The sequence below is a fragment of the Heteronotia binoei genome, chromosome 9 (assembly GCF_032191835.1).
Source record: "Heteronotia binoei isolate CCM8104 ecotype False Entrance Well chromosome 9, APGP_CSIRO_Hbin_v1, whole genome shotgun sequence".
NCBI classification, from domain to species: domain Eukaryota; kingdom Metazoa; phylum Chordata; class Lepidosauria; order Squamata; family Gekkonidae; genus Heteronotia; species Heteronotia binoei.
In genome coordinates, this window is record NC_083231.1 from 36,711,336 (window position 1) to 36,725,028 (window position 13,693).

Here is a 13,693-nt window from a genome sequence, read left to right on the forward strand (position 1 = left end):
AGGACAGGAATACAGTAATTGATCAATTTTCTCCAAATAGTGAACTGTTATTACAAACATTACCATTTTCACTTGAGTAAACTGGAGATGCCAATCCATTATTCTCAGTCTCTCCCAGCCAGTCAAGCTATTATTTCCAATTTCTCCTAAGCAGTCAATCACTTAGAAGCATATATAATTTTTGTCCCATACAGCAAGCTAGGGTTGTAAATGGCTATATATTTTACTGTGTTAACTAAACACAAACAGTAAACATAACTACAGGATTACAAATGCTCTTGGTACACCAATCCTAATTTTCTAAATAATTTGATCTACAGTGTTTTGTGTGCAGCTACATGCCGCTCATACATTCACTTGCTCAAAAGCACTGTTCAATCCTATCAGTTTTAATTTTTATTTATTTTATCCCACCCTTCCAGTAAAGCAGGCTCACAGCAGGTTCCATCAACGAGCCAGACAAATAAAACAGTTAAAAACAAGTTATAATTAGTATAAAACAAGTAAAAACAGATAAGTGTTCAGTGTTAATCACCAGTCTTTAAATGTTTAGTTAGTGTTAATCACCAGTCTTAAAGGCAGAGGACGGAGACTGCATTCCGCTTCTCCACTCCTCAGATCAACAAACTCTTAGCCAGCCTTTGGTGCTAGTAAAACACAGAATCACGATCCATCACAAGAGATTGTGCAAGCAGTCAGTGGTTCTGAGCAACAGAAACCAGCACCAGATATAAGCACATGGCTCCTCCTCCAGAAAGAATGCTCTGGTAAGGAGCAGGGCTACCCTTCCTTTAAAAAAAAAAAGTAGTATATATTTGATAAAATAGAGCAAGTCAGACTTCATGTACAACATGAATACACATGTAACAAAAGAAATCTTTTTGTGCTCAGAAGAGAATTTCCCAAGCTAGAAGGAATTGGCTCTCATCTTTTCAGCAGAAAAAGCCACACTGGATTTTGTATGGTGGATGCTTGTGCTGTAAGCACACACCCTTGCCACTCTCACACACTAAAAGCTAAATGATAGTGCAAAGTCCACTATTTTAAATAATTAGGCTTCTACCAGGAAAACTTTTTAAGGACAGGGCCAATCGCAACACAGGCCAACTGGATGTTGTGCCTGATCCTTGTCTCCTTCCTCCCCAGCCATATTTCTTTAAATACTGATAAAGGTTGCATGAAATAGGACTCACTCAAAAGAGGATTGCTTTTTCAAATGCCTGGGAACTATATGTGAAAATTAAGGTTTGTTCTTAACAATGTGTTAAAAGAAAAAGAAACATCAGCTTTAAAACCAGACACTTTGAAATGATACTCACTTCAAAGCTTTCGTGTAATCTTTGGCATAGTAATATTCTTCACCCATTTGCACCACTGCAAGAACAATGGCAGATTATTTTCAATACTAAAATAATGATTAACGTATATATTTAACAATTGGACACTGTCAGCTTACTCAAGTGGCTTTTCATTCGCGGGCATTTGTACTTCTTGAACTGGGCTACTGCATTACTCAGCAAGGTGATGATTAACTCCTAATAAATAAAAAAGCATTGATATTTGTATTTCCAGTCCATATCTGTACTTTCAGTGAAACAACATAAATATTGCTTAAATGTGACTTACAGAGTGAAGAACCTTCTTTTCCTTCAGTTGCAGGGCCAAAATCCCCACTTTCTCCTTTTCAGGGTCATTTGGATCAAAACCTGCAAATGACAATGAAAAATCCATTCTAAGAAGTTTTGCCTGATCCCTGAATAAACTTTAGTCATCATGCCCATGAAACTACACTAGAACTAAGTCTAGTTTAAGTTCTGAGGATTCTAAACAACACCGTCTCTTAGGTGAAAGAATGTTTTGGAATTCAGTCACATTCTTGGAAGAGGATTGTTCTAAAAAAAGGGAGCGTCTCCAATAATTAACCACACTAAAACCTTAAATCCATCTGAAGTCTACACATTAGGCAAGCCTACTAGGAAAGCTACTGCTCTTAGCAACAAAGACAAAGCTCCTCAATTCAGCGTTTCCATAACAGCAGTCGTTTCGGAAAGGCATCCCTCTTGTTTAATTTTTGCAACAACAAAGGTTACCAACAAATAAGTGCTATCCATTGGCAAGGTTTGGAATGCATGTGCCCAATAAACCTACAATTCCACTTCTGTGAATTTTAAAAACTGGCTTAACTCAATCACTCCAGTCTGGATTCCCACATGTACTACAAAGATTCTTCAATACACAAATTGCCCCATTCTTCTCAACAGAAGCCCAGGCCTCCATATGCAAAGGAACACACACATGGATCTCTTTCCATCATCAACACGAACAGGTCCAGGAATTAGATGCAGAGGACCAGGGTTGGCCCTAGACTGTCCAGCACCTTAGGCAAGGCTAACCTCTGGCAACCCCCCCCCACCATTATTGTCACCATGTCACACGTGGGGTGCCAAATTTAGTGCACCCAGAAGACTGGCACCCTAGACAACTGCCTAGTTTGCCTAGTGGCAGAGCTGGCCCTGCAGAGGACCTGCATATAAAAGATGGAAGCCCTTTGCTTGTATAAATGGTTACTATATGCAAAGGGAATAATTCAAATGGGATTTCATCAGTTAGAATAGTGTTTACAGAGAGACATACCTGCTGATAAACACCAGCATGTTTTGTGTTACAGAAGATGCCTGGTTATATTTTAGTGTACAGTCTACTTAGAGCACTAGTTAGGTCTCTTGGGTCTCACTTCACTAGCTCCTAGCCTGAAATGAGAATGCCCTCTAGAACACTCTAATATTCTCTTAGAGTAGAATATCAGAAGAAATATATATATGCTGTTTTCAGAAAAAAATTCTCCCATTTTCTGAGTGAGGTACTCCTGATAAATCTTGGGAGAAACAACAGGATTCCCTGGATTGTTCATGGCAAGTCAATTTGACATTACAGAAATAATCTGATTTTGTTTCTGATGTTTACACAGGAAACCAAAAGGTGATTTACTTAGTACTCCTTGCCGCCATGGTCTTTGCCCATAGAAGTCAAGCATTCCGGTTTGAGTTTCTATTGGATCAGGATTCGGATACATCACAGAAGGCTGTAAAACCAGCAAATTTATTTATTAGTTACAATAATTTTAATTCACCATACCCCTCTCTAAAGAGGGCCCAAGACAACTTGCATAAAGAAAACATCAAGTAAGTATGGATGGGTTGAAGAACAATTAAAAGTAACTAAAAGTAAACCCAAAATTTATAGATCTCAACTGCCTCCTTAGCATGCTCCAAATGCCACCTTAAATAGCACAGCTTGACAAAGCTTCCTAAAAATTAACAAGATGGCTGCTTTCCTAGCATTCACAGGAAGGCTGCTCCACGTAATCGCAGTCAAAAGCCAAAAAAGCTGTGTCCAAACAGAGGCAAATCTAGACAACCTTGTTGAAGAAACAAACTGTTGGGAGAAGCAACATTCCAGCACAGGTTCATACAGGAAAAGAAAGTACTTTAAATATTTGGGCTCAAATGTGAAAGGTAAGAACCAGCACCTTGAACTGAATCCAGAAGCAAGCAACCAAAGATATTTCAAAACACCTGTACTATGATAATACCTAATTCTAGTGGAAAGGTAAGTTGATGTTGTCTCAAAGGCAACCCCACATAAAACTTGTTGCAGTAGTTCAGTCTTCAAAAGGTATGCCTATTTTTAAAATGTCTAACACAGATTGGGCATATAGAAGAAAAAAAAACTAGAACAAATGCAGTTTTGTGACATTTCATATATGACAGTTATTGTTATGCCTCTGAAAGAGGTAGAGATTCAAAAGGTAGAGATTCAAAATAGCTTCTGAACAAAACAGTTTCTGAATATTAAGGCATATGCAGCCCAAAAGGGAGACCCGCACATTCCCAAGGATTATAAGCACAACTGTTCAAATTCTTTCTTTTACATCGCCTCAATAAAGTGATAATTTCCCAATAATTTTAACATTGTGCCACTATTGTCTCTATTAAATAAAGAACACACAAAAACCTCTAATTGAATAAGAATCACATTTTCACAAGGACTTTTAAAAATTATAATTTTATAAATAAAAACTGACAGAGATAAGGCAGACAATTAGTATGGAAAAGCTATCTCAAGATAACTCTTTAATCATGGAAATTATGTTGAACATATTGTATAGTCTCTTGTAGCTTCACTGTGGCTCTTGCTAAGTTTGAGTCACCTGGGAGGAGGGCTGGCAGCAGGGCTTTTTTAAAGAAAAAGCCCAGCAGGAACTCATTTACATATTAGGCCACACCCCCTGATATCAAGCCAGCCTGAACTGCGTTCCTGTGCATTCCTGCTCAAAAAAAGCCCTGGCTGGCAGGCTTCTCCCAAGATAATGTTTTCATTCACACTCTCCCAAGTTCTTAACTAGAAAGCTGATTTCTTTTCCTCTGCTACTGAGTACCAGATGCAAGGTCTCTCAGTGTCTTTGATTATGCTATTTTCTTGACTTTGATTATGCTATTTTCTTGACTTATAGCCATCAATTAGGGTATAAGATGATTAGTTTTAGCTATGTATCTTGTCTTGAGTTCTGGCTGGCTTCACTGTCTATGTTTGAGGCTCAGCAGATTGAAGACAGCCATTTCTTTAAGACTGATGCTTTATTAAAATCTTGGATCTTGCATATAGTTTTCTTGGGATTTCTGTGAACTTCAGAGCTTCTGGCCAAACACACATTAAGACCAATCCTCTATTTAGAATTCATTCAGATGTAAAAGATCTCCTTTATTATCTCTATGCAGATGGTGAGTTTTTTAGTCATCCTCTGCTGATCTTTAGCTGCATTGCCACACACCACTTGTACGAGCATCAGCCTATACCTGAGAATGAGCCTGAATTGGACTTTTTTGCAAACAGTTCTCAATTGAAGCAAACATTCATGGCTAAAGGAAAACTGATCAGTGCTGCATTAAATGCAAGGCATCTGCATTTGCTCAGCCAGCAACACAAGAAATACGTGGACTGAAAATTGCCATCGCATGGTACAGAAAGCCTTGCAAGAATAGACAGGGCTAGCTGGGACTCACCTCATGATTACAGAGAACATTTGCCAGTTGCTTCCTTTCTTGGGCATAGTATGCTGCTTGCTGGTAATAGAAACCTGGGTTCTGCGTTTGAATAGCTGTCAGCCCTAATTTGATAGCTTCATCAAACAAGTCCCCAAAAGCCTGAAATCTGTATTAAAAACAATATATATATATTTAAATTATTTATTATCCCTCGCTTTCTCCAAGGATTTCAGGACCAAGTACATGGTCCTTGCCTTCTCTATTTTGCCTTCATAACAAATCTGCAGTGGGTTAGGGAGAGAAAATGAAAGATACTGGCCCAAGACCACATATTGAGCTTCATGGCAGAGGAGAGATTGAATACTGGAGGCCATCCTGCTTCTATTCTCTAGCAACTACATCACACTGGCTCACAGTTAAATTCCCAGACTTTGGAGATTCTCCAGAAAGTTCAGTGGAACACAATCTGAAGTGCAGGAGGCACTTATAACTTGCAGAATTTACAGCATGCTGACCGTTTGACAGAACCTCAATTTTAATGGAGAAGAGGGGAAAGGGTCAAACTAGATGAAATGTCTGGCCATGAATCAGGTCAGAACAAAATTTGCAGGCATACCAGGGCTCATTTCAGCTTGGGACTGTAGCACACTGAGAAGGGGGAGCCTCTGCTCCCCCACCCCCAGTACCACTTTTCAGACCCAAAACAGGTCCTGATACACTTGCAAACTTTGTTTTCCTTAACTGACATTTGGCAGTGGTATAACAGGAGTCAACTCCACACCCCACCCCAGTCCTGGTTATTTGGATCCAACCAATTAAAGTCCAAATTATCAACACAACATGCTAAATTCTGCTTTGTCCTACAGGCTTGGATGACAGAAACTTTGATGACATCCCAATGACTTCATTGACTTTAAGTGTATTACTTCATTGTACATACATCTGCATCTAATGCTGAAGACAATACAGATTACACAATACATTGCAAACAATTTCAGATGGAATCAGCATACCCATTCACTTATCACAGTATTATTGGTAAAACAACGTACTGTTTGGACATCCAGGCAGCATGCTCAAAAGCCAGCTCTGCACTGCCAATTTTTTTCTTGCACACATCTATGTGCTTTCTAAACTGTGCAATCGCATCCAGGGGAGTATTATGCTGAAAACACAGTCGGCAAATCTAAAAAGATTCAAGGTCAGAACATTTGCATTAAAACCTCATAATCACAGAAGCAATTGTGAGATGATACAATTGTGATAGGCAGGTTAACAAAACACAGAAGAATGTATTTTGTTTCTTTCTACCCTTTCTCCCCTCCATAATTTAAAAGTCTTCAACGGGAAAAAGGAATGGATTTGATTTTTTCCCTATATATATAGCAGGGATGGCCAATGGTAGCTCTCCAGATGTTTTCTGCCTACAACTCCCATCAGCCCCAGCCAGCATGGCTGGTGACTGGGGCTGATGGGAGTTGTAGGCAAAAAACATCTGGAGAACTACTGTTGGCCACCCTTGATATATAGGAATGAATTTGGTTTTTTTCTGTATACTGCTTTCATGCTTAGGCTTTCTCCAGTTAGGATATCCAAAGTCAAAACTCCTTTGTCCTCAAATTCTACAGTCCAGTTCTATGCTTACAGGTTCAACACATCATAACAAGTGTTAGAAGGCATTGAAGTGCCAAAGTGGTGGTATTATTAGCAGACCTCCAATAGAATGGCTATCATATTTTTAACCACCCTGTTCCCCATGGGCTTCATGGGGTTGCATATGGTTCTCCAGTCTCTTATTTTATCCCTCCAATAACTCTGTGTAGGTTAGGCTTAGAGAGACTGACTACGGTCATCAGCTTCATGGCTGAGTTGGGATTTGAAACTGGTTTTCCCAGTCCTGTCCATGGATGGCTCTTTGAAGAACCCAGATACAAAGAACATAGTGATTTGATTCTACAGAAACACAGAGTATCAAATGTAACCACTCTATAAGCATGCTCGCCAGAGGGCATTTTTCAGTAAAACACAACATGGCATCTTACAGCTGATAAGGTCCCACTAAATTAGCAGCACGCAATACATCCACAGGTTTAGTCCTCAAGTTTTTCTTCTATAGTTTTGATTATTATATAATAAGAATTAAAAATCAACCTTCATTACCTTGTAATTTATAAATCCTGCAATGGTCTTGATTTCCAACATATTTGTTTCATGAGCTCTCAATTCATGTACCAGATTATATGCAGTTCTGTAGTTTCTGAATAAGAAAGGTTGTTGATTTTAGTTTGTCCATTCAATGTACAAAAATAAATCCATTGGGACAAACACCATAAATTAGAAGGGCCCAAAAACGATGTAACAAATGCTAGACAGATCGTTTTTTTCTCCTCAGCACAAGTAATTGCTCCCTTTGGGATATAACACACTGAAGCACTTCCTAAGGCAGCAAGCCATTACCCCACTTGAACCTTTCGGTCTGTTCACTGCTGCAGCTCCTCTCAAGTAATAACAGAAGAAAAGAAGCAGCAGTATTTCAATTGGATGCATATGTACCCATCTACCATGCTGGAATTAAAGGACACAGTGTGATTCCTCCTCCAGTTACTGGGGTAGGAGCATCACAGGATACTATGGTACGTAATTCTAGTGGTGCTGTCCATACTTCTCTCATAACCAGTTTGAGAAGCCAAACAGTGACCATTTAAAGAACCGCCACAGACAAGTGCTATCCCTCCCACCGCTTCCACACATGGAGGAACCTCCTTCTCTTTGTTGGGAAGAAATACAGCTTAATCCTCTGTCCAACTGTCTCATATTGAATATTGGTCTATCATGGCCAGTACAGTCTACTCTGCCCAGCAGCTGTTCTCCAGGGTCTCAAGCTGAGGTTTTTCACATCATCTAATATTGACACTTCTATGTATGGAGAGTCTGGGAATTGAACCAGGGACTATCTGGATGCAAAGAACTCTCTGGGCCACGAGTACTTACTTCAGTGCATTCTGTGTATCCTGCTTCAACTCACTGAAGAAAGCTATTTTGAATTGATGTCTGACAAACAGAAGCTGCAACACAATCAGTGAGTAACATTTCAGAACTGCAATCACCAGTCTTAACAGTACTAAGATTATAACCTACACAATACTACCAAAGGTCAGTACCACACACATAACCAGTGTTCCCTCTAAGCTGAGTTAGTGTGAGCTAGCTCACAGATTTTTAGCCTCCAGCTCACACATTTTTGTCTTAGCTCAGGAAAAATGGCCCCAGAGCACAATAATTTATGCAGTAGCTCACAACTTATGCCAGTAGCGCACAAAGTAGAATTTTTGCTCACAAATCTCTGCAGCTTAGAGGGAACATTGCACAAAACATCATTAAACATCATGGGTGCTTTCATTCCCTCCCACCACCTAAATTTAAAGGTTTTAGTGCTCATAGAACGATAGAAAACGTCAGTATCAAATGCCTAGACTGATGCATATTGTCTAATCTTCCCAGGAATTAATAAACCTCTAAGTTGAAACAATATCCAGAAGTCTCAAAGTGTTGAAGCTTCCCACTACAAGCTTAAAAGTTTACTAAGATACTGATTTAGCCTTAGAAATATGAATGGTGGGGAAATTATTCTTTGCTTATGAAGTTATTTTATACTTATCATGACCAAAAGTATGGCTACAGCAGAAGGTAGGCAAAGAGTTCTATTCTAATACAGCTATTATACCTGATGTGTTGTTTTGTTGAGGAACTCTTTATGGGATTTCACCCTTCGTATTTCTGTATAGTAATAGGTCTGGGCATGTTCATAAAAAGCATTCTCTAACCTGTAAGAAACAATTGCAAAAGTAAATGAAGAAATGGTGCTTTCAGCACAAACATTTTCAGAATACAATTTGGAATATGATTTTTATCCTGTCATCTGAATATAAATCTGGTAAAATAATAAATTCAACAACTGGAATGGAGCACTGGTGAGGGCTCAGGATTTGTCACACAACAACTCATACTTAACATCTTTAGCTTCTTTATAAAAGTCCTTCAGGTTGTTTGCACAATCATAGATGATAACTATGTTGAGACTGGGGAAGGATGCTCCCATTTGTGCAGGTGAGATTCATAAAACACTTGTCAGTTTCCAGTCCATGTTTCTTGCAAGCACCGAGCGGGGGAGGGTGGGGTTGGTGTGGGTGGGAAGAGTGCAAGAATAGGGTTATATGAATGCCAAGGGTGAGGGATAGATCGGGAGAGCTGCAAAGGTGGGGGGGAGTGGAGTGCAGGTGGGGAGAGCAGCAAGGGTGGTGGGGATAGGTGGGGAGAGCAGGAAAGGTGGGGGTGAGTGAAGCACCAGAGATGCTGTTAGGGAGAGCAGCAAGGGTTGGGTAGGCTGATGGAGAAAGGGGGGAGTGAAAGAGATGGGGTAGACTGACAGATAAGGCGGATGGGAGAAAGGACTGAAATAGTGTTGACAGATAAAGGGAATAAGAGAAAGGGAGAAATAAGACGACAGGTTATCAGAGAAGAGGGGAAGATTGACAGTGAAAGGATGGGGGCAAAAGAGGTGGGGAGGGGATAAATTGACAAATAAGGAGAGGGGGGAAAAGAGGGGGAAGATTGTTAGAGAAGAAGAGGGAAAGAAGCAGAGGAGGAAGGGATGTACCCTTTCTGCAAATTTATTGTATTTTCTTATTTATTGAATTTGAATACATCTGTTTTCCTCCCAAATATCCGTAACTGTTCCCTAAAAGCAATATTTATATCAGTTCATTCAGAAGAAAATCCAACTGAGTTCAATGGGCCTTGCTCTCATATAAGTATGCATGGGATTGCAGCTTTGGTGGAGCACAATCACAGAAATGCCTCTTGCTTACATAATTAACTTACCTTATAATATAGCCTACAAGATGGTCAGTGTGTGGCAAAACAAACAAGGATTTTCCTGAGAGGTCACATGCATTGCACAAAGCTGCTGCCCTTTCTGAAGCAATAACATCTTCCCCTATGGAAATGAAGAATATAAATAACATGAATTTGTGGTAAACTTTATTAAAACATACCTACAAGTATCAAGTAAACCTACAACTACCTACTTGTTATCAAACATTAAGCTGTTCAACTAATACTATAGAAAACTGTGAACTCCAATCCCTCCATAGTTTACTATTACTATACCAGGTACAGTGCTTCACTGTCTTACATTATAATGGACCACTCTAGGAATGTCAATTGATGGAAAAGGCATATAAATATTTGAAAAATAAATATATACTGGAATCACTCAAAGAAAGCCAGCAATAGCAAAGAGGGTTGCAACTTTTTCTCAATTGAATCAGAAACAGTAGCTTGACTTTTTTCAGACTGCAGTATATAACCTGTACTGATAGAAACAACTCTGTTCCAAAATGAAGTGTTTGTTTCTGACAACAGAAGGGAGGGATCATGTCTGCTGACCCTCCCACTACAGACCCCAACTTTCTGAGGGTGTGGAGGAAGTAGTTGTGAATTTCCTGCATTGTGCAGGGGGTTGGACTAGATGACCCTAGAGATCCCTTCCAACTCTATGATTCTACTATTCTAACAGCAACCCCCCAAAGTTTTTAAAACTTTGTTTAAACTGCTTACACCTTATTCAGTAAAAATTCAATGCAACATGTAACTTTTTTTTCTTTAAAAAGTTTTTCTTTAATACCCTTTCTTGTTAATTGTCAATTGTTAAATGTCAAAATCATAAATGAAAAGTTAAATATACATTAAGTACCTGGAGGTAAAGGTGTTTTCTTTTGAATCAAGACTACAGCAACTTTTGTGTTTCTTCCTTGCAAACTCTGCCTGCAATTATAATGCATAATACCAAACAAAATGAAGTTTATTAAAACATTATATAACTTAAGAAGCTAATCAATTAGAAGATCTGTTTTTAAAAAACCAACAACTAATATTGGAATAATGACGTCTTCCTCCAAGTACAAGTTGTGTCAAGCAGTTACCATAGAAAAGTGAAAAACTGAGGACTCCTCAGCAGAAAACATACCTGACAATTTCAACTCTAGTAGCACACTCTGACTGTTTTTCTTTCCACTGTGGCTCGTCCCAGTCCAGCTCATAGAACACGACAACAAGCGCAGGCACCAAATTCAAATGTTTGTTCATCCAACCAGTCTTCAAGATACCTTTTGGAATATGCCATTCATATGATGTTCTCTACAACCATTGACAAATGAGGTAAGCAATTCAGTCTGTTCTTGAATATTTGTTGCTCTTTCTGAATCATGGCTACTCCTTTTGACTTTTCTATCATAACCAAGAAAGAGCAATCTAAGCGCATGCAAGAGGCAGAGAGTAATCACTGAACTCAACTGAGGATGCCTGATGCCATGTCTGCCCTGAATCCCAGTTCTTCCTAAGGACGCACAACTCTTTAACACAAACAGTCTATTGGCCTCAATATCATGGCCTGGAGCAACTTTACGGAGGTTAGTTTCCCACCCTTGAAACAGCCTGGTTTTTTAGACTGAAGACACATTTCAACACTTGCTTTTGGAAGTTAACTCCAATGTTTAAATAACCTTCAAGTGGAAAACTAATTAATCAAACCCTGCAAACAATGAACACCACAAGCAATGAATTAGATCTAGCCAGCTTTTTCATTGTCTCACCCAACTCCCTTCCTTAATACAGCTCTCATCTTGTATGGCTTTTGTACATGCAGGTTCCATGACCCCCATACTACAGCCTCTCTGGTGGTCATAGGAGACCCCATCCTCCCTTTGTTAACAATAGAAAAACTGGTTATAGCCAACCAAATAAGTAACTTCCATTAACAAGAACATTCTATGTACAGCTACACTCTCCTAAACCCATTTAATTAGATGGATTTCAAATGGTCCAACACTGCTTCAGTTGGCTGTATCAACACTGCTTTGGTTGGCACTGGAATGTTATATGTTTTACAACCAGAACATGAGCGCTGAGCTTCTTAAAAAGACTTAGAACAATACCTTGTTTCTACATTTAGGATACTCATGATCACCAGGGAGTACTTTGAAGGAAATTGGTACTCTGTCTGCTCTCCTGTTTGCACAAAAGGCATCCCAAACTGCCCGATGAACAGCATTGTAGACCACATCCAAGCCTGTAAGGGCTACAAAGGCCATAGGCCGGCAACACAATTCCACTGGAAAGTCCCACTGTGAAGGGCTCATCTTGACAGACTGCAACAAATTCTGAAACATTAAATATTTAAAATAGTTTTCCAACAAATAGTTCAGTTTTTTCTAATATAGTAAGCTGAAAACCGTCTTGAATAAGGCTGACAGTACAGCCTCCACCATCTCTGAAGGAGTGTAATGGAAAGAATCACAACTGCTGGACAGTGTTCCCTCTAAGCTGAGTTAGCGTGAGCCAGCTCACAGATTTTTAGCTTCCAGCTCACATATTTTTGTCTTAGTTCAGGAAGGATGACCCCAGAGCACACTAATTTTTGCAGTAGCTCACAATTTTAATGCCAGTAGCTCATAAAGTAGAATTTTTGCTCACAAGATTCTGCAGCTCAGAGGGAACGCTGCTGGTGGGATATGCTTTTCTACAAAACTGTTAAAAAGATACATGAGCCCACTAATTCTTTTGAAACAGTTTAATTTCAGCAGGAGGAGGATTCAAATAAGCAAATATAATAATTCCATTTATACATCAAGCCACCCAAGTACACAGTGAGGCTGCAAACTAGAACTGCCAGCTCCTTGTCAAGAGATTATCCCATTGCCAGAAAATCAGGTAACCTATATTACCACAATGGTTGATCTCAACCCATCAGTTACCTTTTAAATGATTCACTTTACAGGTGTTGTTGTCTACACCTGGCTGCTATGGAAAATGTCCTACAAACCAAGAAGTTTTCCAAGAGAGGAAGATGCACACAACCATGTAATAGGGCTCCTTCATTCTAGTGGACACTGCAGCACTTCCCCATCTCCTTTAACATGGACATGCCCCTCATCTATACAGAACTCTGCAATCCAAAGAGCCAAGAACAACTCTATGCAGAAAACCAACTTCACCCTAAAGACTAATAAAACTTGTTTCTTAAAATAGGAGCACCTCATGATAAACAGCAAACGTTGGACTCTTGGTTTATATCCCTACTACAGACCAGCACAACTACCTATCTGTAATTAAGACCTTGAGAATGAGCAAAAAAACAGCTTGATCTGCGGGAGCCCAGAGTGCCTTTTCACCTGAAATACCGACCTTGGAGCCCCTTCACACGACCCGCAACCGTGTTTTTGGATGTGGGGCTCAGAATGGGACTGCCAGCCCCTCCCCGCCTAAGAACCTCTGCCCTGCTTAGACGCTCTTCCACTGTCACCTGAGCTGCAAATGCCTTCGACAGCAGGGGAGAGGGAGGGCAGCTCAGCGGTGGAGAGCAGCCCGCTCAGCTTCCAGGGGCGCAGCCCGAGCAAAGGCCAAGCACACCCCACTGAAGGAAAGAAGCAGCAGCCAAAGGATTCTGCCGAGGCCAGGCCTGACTAAGGAAGCCTGCGGGAAGTGTCAGCGCCGACTGGCCAATCAATTCCGAGTCTGCTCTACCGACAAGCCTAATATTGGAAGGCGGGGCAGACGAAGAGGGCCGAGCAAAGTTGAACACAAAGGCC

The 13,693-nt window shown here is 40.0% G+C and overlaps 1 protein-coding gene across 1 annotated transcript in view; it reads right to left on the minus strand.

Moving 5' to 3' along the window:
• The window catches only part of TRAPPC11 (trafficking protein particle complex subunit 11), a 41,598-nt gene extending 27,983 nt beyond the window's left edge, over window positions 1-13,615 (minus strand). Inside the window, exons 1-14 of the mRNA XM_060246462.1 lie at window positions 13,290-13,615; window positions 12,041-12,265; window positions 11,074-11,243; window positions 10,801-10,871; window positions 9,927-10,041; window positions 8,770-8,869; window positions 8,037-8,110; window positions 7,206-7,302; window positions 6,098-6,231; window positions 5,064-5,211; window positions 2,989-3,082; window positions 1,627-1,706; window positions 1,457-1,535; window positions 1,320-1,374 (exon numbers count right to left, since the gene is read on the minus strand). Of these exons, the coding sequence (XP_060102445.1) occupies window positions 1,320-1,374; window positions 1,457-1,535; window positions 1,627-1,706; window positions 2,989-3,082; window positions 5,064-5,211; window positions 6,098-6,231; window positions 7,206-7,302; window positions 8,037-8,110; window positions 8,770-8,869; window positions 9,927-10,041; window positions 10,801-10,871; window positions 11,074-11,243; window positions 12,041-12,244 (1,421 nt within the window). The 5' untranslated portion in view covers window positions 12,245-12,265; window positions 13,290-13,615. The remainder of the gene's footprint in view (window positions 1-1,319; window positions 1,375-1,456; window positions 1,536-1,626; window positions 1,707-2,988; window positions 3,083-5,063; window positions 5,212-6,097; window positions 6,232-7,205; window positions 7,303-8,036; window positions 8,111-8,769; window positions 8,870-9,926; window positions 10,042-10,800; window positions 10,872-11,073; window positions 11,244-12,040; window positions 12,266-13,289) is intronic.
• Window positions 13,616-13,693: the final 78 nt, after the last annotated feature.